At 35.4% G+C, this 13,577-nt stretch overlaps 1 protein-coding gene across 1 annotated transcript; it reads left to right on the forward strand.

Moving 5' to 3' along the window:
* Positions 1-7,417: 7,417 nt before the first annotated feature.
* On the forward strand, positions 7,418-12,806 carry LOC116421036 (diencephalon/mesencephalon homeobox protein 1-like). The gene is made up of 3 exons (XM_031949372.1): positions 7,418-7,463; positions 10,954-11,111; positions 12,004-12,806. Exons 1-3 carry the CDS (start codon positions 7,418-7,420, stop codon positions 12,778-12,780), a joined length of 981 nt encoding a protein of 326 aa, XP_031805232.1. The 3' UTR covers positions 12,781-12,806.
* Positions 12,807-13,577: the final 771 nt, after the last annotated feature.

The raw sequence follows: 13,577 nt of genomic DNA on the forward strand, positions 1-13,577 counted from the left end.
TCACAAGCTAATTGTACAATATTTCAGAGTCTGATTCTTTTTGTACAGCAAAATAACGTTTTGGTCATGTATACTTATTGTGTATCTAATTTATATTTTAATATATTTAACATCTACTGGTCATCCTGCCATCTAGGGGAGGGGGGGGGGGGGTAAGAGGTGAAAAATTGGAACAAGAGGTTTGGCAATTGTTAATCCTGTAAAGTTACCCATGTATATATCCTGTAAATAAAAGGCTATTAAATTAAAAAAAAATACTACTACAAGAAGGGTAAGGGGTGATAAGAGATAAGGTAGTGGGTGGGGTGGGTAAAAAAACACATGACTAAGGACAGGGTAGAAAGAGAACAAAAGCATATACAGAAGAGAAAATAGGATGGAGGGAAATACAGAGCTGGTAATCATAACTGTTAATGTGAATGGGATGAACTCTCCAAAAAAAAGAAAAAGAAGAAGAAGATGCAAATAGCAGAGTAGATTAGAAAACAGACTCCTGAAATATGTTGTTTACAAGAAACACATTTGGCACAGAGAGATACACAGTAGAAGTAAAAGGTTGGAACCGAATTTATTGTGCTTCAGCTGAAAAAAAATAGAGGTAGCAATTCTGATCTTAGATAAAGCAAAAGTAAAAATAAATTTTATTAGAAGAAATAAGGAGGGAAAGTGCATCTTGATAAAGGGTACCATAAATAAGGAAGCAGTAATCATACTAAATGTGTGTGCACCAAGTGGTAGAGCAAGCAGATTCCTAAAGAAAATGTTAAGCTATTTACAGGAAGATATAGACAGCAAAACTATTCTAGTGGGAGATCTCAACTTTCCCCTCTCAGAATGAGACAAATCTAAGAGCAAAATAAATAAGAAAGAAACTAGGGAGGTTAATAGGATCCTAGAAAATCTAGATATGATAGACCTCTGGAGAAAATTGAAAAAGGACAAAAGGAATAAACTTTTTTCTTGACACTACATGGCCTACACAAAAATTAATCAGGTACTAGGGCATAAAAACCTCACAATCAAATGCAAAAAGGCAGAAATAGTAAATGCTTCTTTTTCAGACCACAATGCAATAAAAAAATATTTTCAGCAAAGAGCCAAGGAAAGACAGACTAAAAACCAATTGGAAATTAAATAATCTAATTTCTAGAGATTCTAAAAAATTAGTGGGTCAAATAACAAATCAGAAAAACAATCCATAAATTTATGCAAGAAAATGACAATAATGAGACCATACCAAAACGTATGGGATGCAGCCAAAGCAGTTCTTATGGGACATTTTATATCTCTAAATACCTACATAAATAAAATAGAAAAAAATGAGATCAGCAAATTAGGCATGCATCTAAAAGAAAAAATTAAAATCCCCAATTAAATACCAAATTATAAATTCTGAAACTCAAAGGAGATATTGCTAAAATAGAAATTAAGAGAAATATTAAATTAATGCACAAAACTAAGAGTTGGTTTTAAGAAAAAACTAATAAAACAAACTTTTGGTTAATTTCATCAGAAAAAGAAAAGAAAAAAACCAAATCACCAGCATCAAAAATGAAAGGGGTAAACTTACTACCAATGAAAAAGAAATTAAAGCAATAATTAGAAGCTATTTTGCCCAACTCTATTGCAGCAAGTCTGGTGTTCTAACCAAAAAGGATGACTATTTACAAAAATATAAATTGCTCAGGTTAACAGAAGAGGAAATATAATACTTAAATAGTCCCATTTTAGAAAAAAGAAGTTGAACAAATCAATAATGAACTGCCTAAGAAAAAATCTCCAGGGCCAGATGGATTAACAACTGAATTCTACCAAACATTTAAAAAACAATTAATTCCAATACTTTGGTAACTATTTGGAAGCATAGGTAAAAAGGAGCACTGACAAATTCCTTCTATGACACAAATATGTCACTGATAACTAAACCAGGAAGGGCCAAAACAGAGAAAGAAAATTACAGACCAATCTCCCTATTGACTATTGATGCAAAAAATTTAAATAAAATATTAGCAAAAAGATTATAGCAACTAATCAGCAGAATAATACACTGTGACCAAGTGGGATTTATAGTAGGAATGGAGGGCTAGTTGAATATCAGGAAAACTATTATCATAATGAATCATATCAAGAACAAAACCAACAGAAATCATATGATAATTTCAATAGATGCAGAAAAAGTTTTTGAGAAAATGCAGCATTCATTGCTATTAAAAATACTAGTGAGCATAGAGACAAAGGGAGCTTTCTTTAAAATAATAAGAAATATTTGTCTAAAACCTAGAACAAGCATTATTTGTAATGCAGAGAAGCAGAATGCATTCCCAATAAGATCAGGGATGAAACAAGAATGCCCATTATTGCCATTATTACTTAATATTGTACAAGAAATGTTGATTTTAGCTATAAGAAAAAGAAATGAAGGGAATTAGAATAGACAATGATAAAATAAAACTATCACTCTTTGCAGATAATATGATATACTTAGAGAATCTTAGAAAATCATCCAAAAACCTACTGGAAACAATTCACAACTTTAGCAAAATTGTAGGATATAAATAAACCCACACAAACCATAAGCATTTCTATATATTACTGACAAAGCTCGTCAAAAAGAGATAGAAAGAGAAAATCCACTTAATAAAATAAAATACTTGTGGATCTGCCAGCCAAGACAAACCCAGGAACTATATGAACGCAGTTATAAAATACCTCTTATACAAATAAAGTCAGATCTAAATAATTGAAAAATATCAATTTTTCATAGGTAGGCCTACCTAATATAATAAAAATGACAATTCTGCTTAAATTAGTCTATTTGTTAAGTGCCATACCAATCCAAACTGCTAAAACATTATTTTATAGAACTAGAAAAAATAATAATAAAATCCATCTGGAAGAACAAATAGTCAAGAATAGTGATGGAATTAATGAAAATATATATATATATAAAGGATGGTGGTTTAGCAGTACCAAACCTAAAACTAGTTCAGTGATCCAAAGCAATCCCAATAGACTTTGGGCAGAAAAAGTCATCTGCATCCAGAAAAAGAGCTAAGGAGATTAAATATAAATCAACACATATTATATTTACTTCTTTTTTCTGTTTTTTTTTTTTATCTCTTCCATGGTTTTTCCCCCTCTTTTGCTCTGATTTTTCATTCTCAACATGATTCATAAAGCAATGTATATTAAAAATAAATAAACTTACTACAATTAAAAAAAAAAAAAAAGAAAAAGAGAGATTGCTGTTCTGGAGCTTTACAACAATGTTCCTTGGGATTTTCCTGTAAGATCTCTTTCCAGAGGTGATTGGTGAATTCTTTCAATGAATATTTCTTCCTCTGTAGAAAATCGGGCAGTTTTCCTTAATGCTCTCTTGAAGAATTCTATCCATGCCCTTTATTTTTATTTTTGGTCATGGCCTTCCTTCAGGTAGATCAATAATTTTTAAATTGTCCCTCCTGGATCCATTTTCCAGGTCTGCTGTTTTGCCAATGAGGTATTTTACATTTTCTTCCATTTCTCATTCTTTTTAGTTTGTTTGAGTGATTCTTCATGTCTCAGAGTCATTAGTTTCCATTTGTCTTATTCTATTTTTTAATGTGTGATTTTCTTCAGTTAGCTTTTGTGTCTCTTTTCCCATTGTTATTCTACTTTTGAATGTGTTGTTTTCTTCAGTGGATTATTTATTTATTTTTTATTTTTTGGCATTAGGACAATTATATTTTTTAAGGAATTGCCTTCCTTCCCCAAGTTATTGACTCTCATACCTCTCAGTTCTTTTCTTATTTTTTCTTCTACCTCTCTTATTTACCTTTTAAAGTCTTTTATGAGCATTTCCAAGAAGCCTCTTTGGGCTTGAGACCAATTCATATCACTCTCTGAGTTGGTATTTTGGTCTTTCCTGTCACTATAGTAGCTTTCTATGGTCAAGCTTCTTTTTGGTCTCTTGATCATTTTCTTTCCTTTTCTTTTGATATTTCCTCTTTTTTAACTTTTGTGGTCAAGCTCTGCCCCTGTGATAAAGGGGGGAGCTGTCCCAAGTTTTCTGTGCAGCTCTGAGTCTTGGCTTTGAGCACAGAGTTCCCTTGTGTTTGTAGTGGGTGGATTTGCCTGTTTTCAGGAAACAGCCTGGTTTCCCAAAGTTTGCCTTCTGACCTGGGACTGGAGGCTTCCCCACTGATCTGCTTCTCTACAGATCAAGGAACAAAGATCTCATTTGCTGATTTGCTGTGACTCTGGCTTTCCCACAGTCTGTTGGAGCTGTACTGAACATCTCTTTCACCCCAATGACACTGACCTTTCTTGAAGTTTTTCCAAACTATCTTAAACTGGACAGTGGTTTCATTTCATCAGACTGTTCAGAGGCTTGATTTCATGTGGTTTTTGAGGTAAACTGGGAAAGCTTGAGCAGCTTTCTGGCTTCACTCCAGCATTTTAGCACAGTAGTTTTTCATCACAATCATATACCACAACTTGTTCAGTCATTCCCCAACTGATGAACATCTCTTCACTTTCCAGTTCTTTGCCACCACAAAGAAAGCTGCCATATGCAGTATTCAGGCTTGCTTTCTGAGGGTCTTCCGGAAGGGCCTTGGTCTCAGCAGGATAGACACCATGAGAATGGACAAAAATAGAGTCCAAAATCTTTATTAAAGTCTCTCTTACACAGTCTGTGTCTGTCATTGTCTGACCCAGTCTCAGTCTGACCCAGTCTCCTCCAGCAGACCCCAGTTGTCCTTAAATATCCTATTACAATTACATCTTTACAGTATACTGAGTATAAGCCAACCTAGAGTGATTATGTCATTATATCAAACTAAAGTGATTATATCATTATACCATACTAGATACTTGTGAATTAGAGAACCATTATCTCATCAGTTGCACTGAGTTAACACCTTATTTCAAGTATACTTCTTTCAAGTATACTTCCCAAAGTTCAACCCTCTATAGCCATAAATATTTTAGAACATATAGATTTTTTTCTTTCTCCCTATCTTGTGATATCAAGGGTTCAGAGCATTTCATTGACAACTTTCATCTTTAAAAAAAAAAAAAAATAAAGCCCTGTTGTTGGAGGGGATGTGGGAAAACTGGAACACGAATGCATTGCTGGTGGATTGTGAAATGATCCAACCTTTTTGGAGAGCAATTTGGAGCTCAAAGGCTATAAAACTGTGCATAACCTTTGATCCAGCAGTGCCACTATTGGGTCTATATCGCAAAAAAATCGTAAAAGAAGGGAAAGGACCTATGGATATTTGGAGAAGCTATTTTGGGGTTGGCAAAGAATTGAAAAATGAGTAGATGCCCATCAATTAGAGAATGGCTGAATGAGTTATGTTATATGAAAGTAATGGAATATTATTGTTCTATTAAAAAATAATAATAAACAGGCTGATTTTAGAAAGGCCTGGAAAGATTTATATTAACTCATGCTGAATGAAACAAGCAGAACATAGGGCATCTAGGTGGCACAGTGGTTAGAGCACCAACCCTGAAGTCAAGAAGACCTGAGTTCAAATCTGGTCTCAGACATTTAACACTTTTTAGCTGTATGACCCTAGGCAAGTCAATTAATCCCAATTGTCTCAGCAAAAAAGAAAAGAAAAGAAACAAGCAGAACACAAAATATGTTGTAAACAGCAATAGGAAAATTGTGCTATGATCTACTGTGATAGACTTGGTTCATCTCAGTAGTTCAGTGATCCAAGGCAATCTCAATAAAATTTAGATGAAAAATACCATCCTTATTCAATAATAGAAATATAAATCATACATGCTACTTTCACTTTTTTTCTTGTCTTTTTTTCCCTCATGGTTTTTCCCTTTTGTCCTGATTTTTCTTTCCCAACATAATTCATATGGAAATATGTAAAAATGAATGTATTTGTATAACAACAAAAAACAAACAAACAAACAAACAAAAAAAAGCCCTACATTGGCCAAACCAGCTATTGCACTCCTAAAGCATTATAATCATATAATATGTTATATTATATAATTATATTATTATTATATAATATAAATAATATATTATAATTATATAATATAATATATAATTATATATAATATATATAAATAAATAACATTCAGAATGTATTTGCTAAATTCTGTTTTATCTTTTGTCTTATTTTCCACCTTGTATTCTAAGTTTTTTGGACTTATGAGGGTGAGTTTAATGCCTCTGACTCTCTCAACACTGATCAGTGCTTGCACATGTTGGAGATGAATAAATGTCTGTGACTATTTGTTAAAGGTTCTGGGTATACACTTTTGTGAAGACATGTAATAAATCATGCCACACTGAATTCCTCAAACCTATGACCTATGACTTTGAATAGAGGGTTGGATGTGGCATCAGGAAGATATAAGCAAGTCTCCTCTGGAAAAAAAACAAAAAACACCATGTCAATCAGCTTGGATAGAGGAAAAATCTTTAGTTTGAGTTCCCTAACCATATGATTGTTTAAAATCACAAATGCATGGTATATACCTAGCACTTCCCAAATTGTTATGAGAACCAGGTGATAGAAAGTATGTAAAATGTTTTATAAATTTAAATTAGTGTCTATGTTAATGGTACTTTTTTCTTCAATCTGAATTAATCCCTGTCATTTTTCCATATCTGCCTTCTTTTTTCAGCTGCCAACTTTGTAAAACAAAACTTCAGAATTGTAGAGATAGAGACAGAACTTAGAAATTCACTGATCATGGGGAAGTCCTAGATGGAGTTCCTTTTGATTAGTAAAACAAGTTAGCATTTTCTCTGTACTTTATCATTTTTAACCCTTTATAACCTTTCTGTTACTTATTTAGGTTTTTGTCTGTCAATTTTGTTGTTGTTATTAATTCATTTTTCAATTGTGTCTGGCTTCATCACCATGTGGATTTTATTGGCAAAGATTGCAAAGTGGTTTGTTATTTCCTCCTCAAGCTTATTTTACAGATGAGGAAACTGAGGCAAATAGGGTTGAATATTACTTGCCTAGGCTATACAATAAGTACCTGTGACCAGATTTGAACCCAGAAGATGCATCTTCCAAACTCTGTTTTCTCTTCATCCAGCTACTCAGTGTTCACTTTCTTTCTAGAAATTGTTTTAATTAGTTGGGTGGGATGAAGGGGGATTACCTTGAAGTTCAGATTAACACCTACTTTTCCTGAGTACTTAGAGAAGAGGTCCCACCTTTCCTTGTCAGTCCTGATTTTAGCCCACCTAATAGACTTAGTACTTTGTAGGAAGTACTTATTCCTGTATAAATTGTAATCCTGTCTCCAGAAAAAATAAAAGGAGGCAGATCTCTTGGTTTCTATTGGTTAGAATGTGAAGAGTTGGTATAAATATCCCAAGCCTCTGTGCTCTTCCATTACTTCCTACCATTTGATGCGATCTTTCGAGTCTCCAAGGAAAATGGCCAACAACTCATCTCCAGAGGAGAAGAAGCTGGATTCTTTTGGTAAGTGACATGCTTTGTCTTCAAAGCCCAGATGAAATTCACTTATATTTCTATGGAAATGAAGATAAAACTTTTATATGATATAATTATGAGTTGAATGAATTTCTGCTTTATTCCTTCAACCAAGGGGGATAATTTCTAGGTTAGTTTTAGAACACTTTCAAATTTCCCCTTAGCTAAGTCTTACTAGCTCTATTGTAATCATGTACAGCCAATTGTGAAATAGTACATTGAGATTCACTATAATCTGGGATCAGTTTCTCTCTTCTCTTTTGCTTTAATACTCTCTTCAATTATTCAGCACAATTTGCATTTTCCTTGGGAGATATAATATGCAAAATTCCTAAAATAAAGAACTGGTTGAGGGGAGTGAGAGTTTGGAGGAACATGCTTCCTACCTAAAATATTGAACTCAAAGAGTCTTGCAATCGGCAATAAATGAGTTATTGAAGAAACATAAATGATGTTTAACCATTTTTTAAAAGATTGTTAAAGCAATCATTATTGATGAGAAATTTCTTTTCCTGATGAATTGAAAAGTTATATCCTGTTACTCCAGTTATGTGAAATATTTTGCTATAATCTTGTGAGATGGGTTAACATTGTTTTTCAGAAATTTTATAGAAGATAAATGTCAGTAATGGTACATGTTGGATTTCCCTAGAGAGGGAAAAAAAAAAAATCTCGGTGGATATACATCTGGTTCTAGGGCTAGGAAAACTTCGAGTTTATGGGTTGGCAAATCAGTTCCATTTGTTCAATAATGAATAGAACCAGCTACACCCAGCGAAAAAAAACTCTGGGAAATGAGTGTGAACATTACATTACATTAGCATTCCCAATCCCTCTATTTTTATCCGCCTGCATTTTTGATTTCCTTCACAGGTTAATTGTACATATCAAAGTACGATTCTTCTTGTGCAGCAAAATAACTATGATATGTATACATATATTGTATTTAACATATACTTTAACATATTTAACATGTATTGGTCTACCTGCCATCTGGGGGAGGGGGCAAGGAGGAGAATTGGAACCAAAGGTTTTGCAATTGTCAATGCTAAAATATTACCCATGCATATATCTTGTAAATAAAAAGCTAAAATAAATAAATAAAATATATGGGTTGGTGGTAGAGCAAGTACCAACTTTCAAACATCAAAGAAATGGTACTGTGAAAAGTGATGGATTGGGGAGTCAGGAAGACTTGAATTCTCACACTGTTTCTAAGACTTACCTGTATGACCTCCATCTGCCATCTGTAAAATGAAGTTAATAGCAGGACCCAAGATTTTGGTGAAATTGAGATAATATTTGTAAAGGGCTTTGTAAACAAGCTAGCTATATAAATGCTAAGTATTATAATATTTTCTTATTACTATTAGTAGAAAATTTTAGGACTTTTCTATACATTAATGTAGTAAGAGGAACTTTAGGGTCCTACTTATATGCTTATATTCTTAATAATGAATTTAAGTAAAAATTTCAAAGTTATTCTTAAGTAGCTTAAAGACACCAAATTGGATTGATCTGTCTTCCACAACAATCTAGTAGTGGGTTCTTAATTAATGTAGAATTTAGAAGCTGATATTGAGAGAAATGTTCGAGAGGCAAACCTGGCATCATGAAAAAAGAACTACTCTTAGAATCATAAAACCTAGATTCTAGCTCTGCCATGACATACATAGCCTGGCCATTCTTTGAATCTCTCAGAGCTGTAGGGAAATCAGTCCAGGTCTCCTAGAAGAAGTACTTTTGGTTAGTGGCTGTTTTGAAGCTTGCCTGGTGATTTGATCAGTGGAAGGATCAATCAGAGGAGGAAGAAGAAAAGCGTCAGGGACAGCCATTGAATCTTCATCTTCCCACCTCTAGGGGCAGCTGCCTTCCAATATTTTCAGCAGCTTTTCCAGTTCTACAATCTGTCAGGAATTTCTAAGTTACAGGTGGGATAGAAATAAATACATCATGATGTCTCTCAGCTACTTAAGGACTATTCAGTTCCACAAGTATCAAGAATTATTCTGAACAAGGTATTTTGCTAGCTAACCTGCAAATTAAGACAAAGTATCCCTTGCCTCAAGGAGCCTATGGGCTCCCAGTGTAAAAGAAATGTGTTATATGAGCTGTCCTTAAGCCAGGGAGTATAAGAAGTGGATGGAGGGGGAATGTGTGAGGGCAAGGAGGTAGGAGGTACATAAAACATGTAAAATAACCTCAAGCTGAAAAAGGGTACCCAATCTGGAGCTAAGAGACCTTATGGATCATCTAGGTTAAATCCCATTAGTTTATAAATGAGGGAACCAATACTAGAACTGAATTCATAGGATGGGATACAACTGTGGAATTACTGAGGTAGAGGGGGAATGAAGACTGAGGAAGAAGGGCAGCCAATCTTTGCCAACCAGGAGTGAGATGGCAGAGAAGGCAGTCATCATGGGGGAGGTAGAAAGGGGGGATTTTATACTCTAATAGAGTAGGGAGGGGATTCCAGGAATAGAGAATGCCTGACCAAAGTCACTGAGGTTGGAGAATAAGAGAATAAGTTGTTTAATTTGAGTGGGAAATGTAGGAGAAAGCTGGTAAAGTAGGTTGGCTCCAAATTGTTTAGGACCTTGAATAGCAGATCAAGGAATTTTGTCAGAAGATCGCCATAGATGGTGAATGGAAAGAATGTTTTAAGAGGTCGACTATTGCCACTCCTTTCTACAGATAAGGAACTTGAGGCCAGAGTTTATTGACTTGCCACCTGGTCTAGAGATATATTAATTCCTGATGCACTATTATTCATTTCCTCCTCTTTCTCTGTAGACCAGAGGTCCTCAAACTTTTTAAATAGGGGGCCAGTTCACTGTCCTTCAGACTGTTGGAGAGCCGGACTATAGCAAAAACAAAAACTTTATTTTGTGGGCCTTTAAATAAAGAAACATCATAGCCCTGGGTGAGGGGGATAACTGTCCTCAGCTGCTGAATGTGGCCCGCGGCCATAGTTTGAGGACTCCTGCATAGACAATGAGAAATGAATGAACGTTTCCTGGCTTAATTTTTTTGGGGGGGAAAGAAAGGAGAAGGGAAGATATAATTAAATTCTGTTTTGCCAATGTCAAGCAGTATATACTGGATAAATAATGGAGGCAGGAGATCTTTTTAGGAAGATGTAATAAGAAAGCCAGAAGTAGTGTTTGTTTTGAAAGTATTGGGAATAAAAAAGAGGAAAGAGAGGCAAGGAATACTAGAAACCTGAGCAGACAGCCTGTAATATCCAGGGGGGAGGAAGAAGAAAAGGTAGAAACAATGAGTAAAGGTAAAGAGAAAACCATGTCAGGGAAACGATAGCAACAAAAAGATGTTGGAAAAGATCCAATTGTTCCCTCTGCTACAGAAGCAGATTGTAGGTTCAAAGTCATTTCCTTCAAAATTGATTTAGTAAGGGAAAGAAATGTCCCTCTTGCTATAAACTAATTCTCTATATCTTTTCCTCCCTTTCCCTTAGATTCTAGTTCTGAGTTAAGAAGAAGAAGAAAACGGTCAGTGTTTACTATAGAACAAATACATATTCTTAAGAAGTATTTTAAAAAGAACTCCTATCCTGGATTTGAAGAAAGAGAGAAACTTTCCAAGTTAACCAATATTCCTGAGGATCGAATACATGTAAGTTTAGAAGTCATGTCTATGTTTTCTGATATCTGTTTGTATATGCATATGTTGTGTGTGTGTACGCACGCATGTGTGTGCATGAACATCAGTGAACATGCACACATATAATCTAGAGGACTTTGAGGGAGGGGTCATGAGTTAGAAAGTTTTTTTCCTATAGAGTAAGAAAAGTCTGGAGAATGAATCTATAGTTTTCTTGGAAGACTAGGTCAAGCAGGGTTGCTTAGAGATGTGGCCCTAAATTTAAGTGGTGGGGTTTTCAAAATTTATGTCTCCCCCATTTTCTTTTAATCAGATAAAACTATCCAAAAAAGGAGAAATATCTTACCAACTTGACTTACTAACCTGTTTGTCAAGGTAAAAATGGTGCCACTTCTCTCTTCAACAATGAGATGAACCAAATGAGTTTCAGTTGTTCAATAATAGAATAGAACCAGCTACACCCAGCAAAAAGAACTCTGGGAAATGAGTGTGAACCACTACATAGCATTTCCAATTCCTCTATTTTTGTCCACTTACATTTTTGATTTCCTTCACAGGCTAATTGTACATTATTTCAAAGTCCGATTCTTCTTGTGCAGCAAAATAACTGTATGGACATGTATACATATATTGTATTTAACATATACTTTAGCATATTCAACATATATTGGTCTACCTGCCATCTGGGGGAGGGGGTGGGAAGAAGGAAGGGAAAAATTGGAACAAAAGATTTTGCAAGTGTCAATGCTGAAAAATTACCCATGCATATATCTTGTAAATAAAAAGCTATAATAAAAGTGATGCCACTTAAAGAAAAACTTTAATCTTGTGGATAACAAAGTAAAAATATAATTGAAGTCAAGTAAATGGACAACATTACACATTTCTTTTTCTCCCCTTTCAGGTGTGGTTTCATAATAGGAGAGCTAGACAATCCTTACAACAAAAAAATCGGGCACCTGAGTGTTCTATCAGCTTAAGCCTGGATGAAGTACCTTCAGGTCCAATTCTGGAAGAGGACTTCTCTAAGCCAGAACTTTCCACACTCAGTACATTTAGGCATCCTTCCCAGGCAGATAAGCCTATTCAGGAAGCTGGCCCAAGGAGTGGTTGCTCCCATGAGAGGAGTGCCACTTCAACAACTGAGCCTATTTGCTCATATGGATATGGCATTCCCCAAAGGAATCCTTTTTTCTCCTTCCAAATCATGGGTCCATCAAATGAATTTCAACTTTGTGACCTCTCCAGGTCAAACTTCCAGGGAAGGTCCAACCAGGGGTCATCTTCCTGGTCCCTTAAGGGAACCCAAGGGTCAGAAAACCCTAACACACCCAACTCCTTTTATGGAGGAGTGAAGGCACCACTGCATTTCCAGAAGCAAGACTGGGCAACGACACTGTTATATTCAAACAGATCGACCATTGCCTTTCCAGGGTACAGAGAATCTGCTTCCACATCAGCTGCAGCAACCACACCCCCAACAGAACTATCCCAGCAGTCTCACCCCCACCAGTTATCATCCCTGAAGCTGATGCCCCAGCATCCCTGTGCCACAGAACCTTGCCTTTCAGGTACAACATCCCACCTCATTTCAACATCAGTCACAGGAGCTTCAAATTCAGACACTGACACCATCATTATAAAAAAAGAAGAGCAGAACTGTGAATCATTCTGTTCATGAACCAATAAAACTGCATTGCTGATTGGTTGTTGTTTCTCAGAGGACCAAAATAATATTGCTATGTTAGAGCTAAGTTACATTTTGTCTGACTGGCTGATCTGTCCATGAGCTTGGAATGCTCTGAAATAGGGTCAGCATTTGGAGTGTATTTTCTAACTTTGTGAATTGCACTTTTCTTCTGAGCTACATCATTTCTACTTTGGTCATACGGTATACTGCACCTTCTCTAATAAGGGTATATTATGCTGGGTGGGACTGTGTCAATGTCTCCTCTGCTGTTCAATCAATTCCAAAGTTTTGAGGCTTTGAGAGTGTCCTTGTATTGCTTTTTCTGACCACCATGTGAGTACTTGCACTGTGTTGAGCTCTCCATAAAAATAGTCTTTTGACAAGCATTTGACATTTGAATAATGTGGCCAGCCCATTGGGATTGTGTTCTCTGCAGTAGAGTTTGAATGCTTGGCGTTTTAGCTCAGGAAAAGATAACCTCGGTTATCTGGTGTGTTAATCCTGCCAAGTGACCTTCAGAGTCTCCCTAAAATAATTCAAATGGAAGTGATTCAGTTTCCTAGCATGGTGCTGGTATACTATCCAGGTTTCACATTACAATGAGGTCAGCACAAAGCTCTGTGGTCAGCACAAACCTCTGTGGATCTTCAGTCTGATAGTAAGTCTAAATTTCTTCTTTCCTACACTTTCAGAATCTCCCAAACACTGAGCTAGTTCTGGCAATATATATGTCAATGTCTTTATCAGTGTGTATATCTGTCAAAATAAGTGAACCTATTCACAGCATT

The sequence above is a fragment of the Sarcophilus harrisii genome, chromosome 2 (assembly GCF_902635505.1).
Source record: "Sarcophilus harrisii chromosome 2, mSarHar1.11, whole genome shotgun sequence".
Taxonomy (NCBI): Eukaryota; Metazoa; Chordata; class Mammalia; order Dasyuromorphia; family Dasyuridae; genus Sarcophilus; species Sarcophilus harrisii.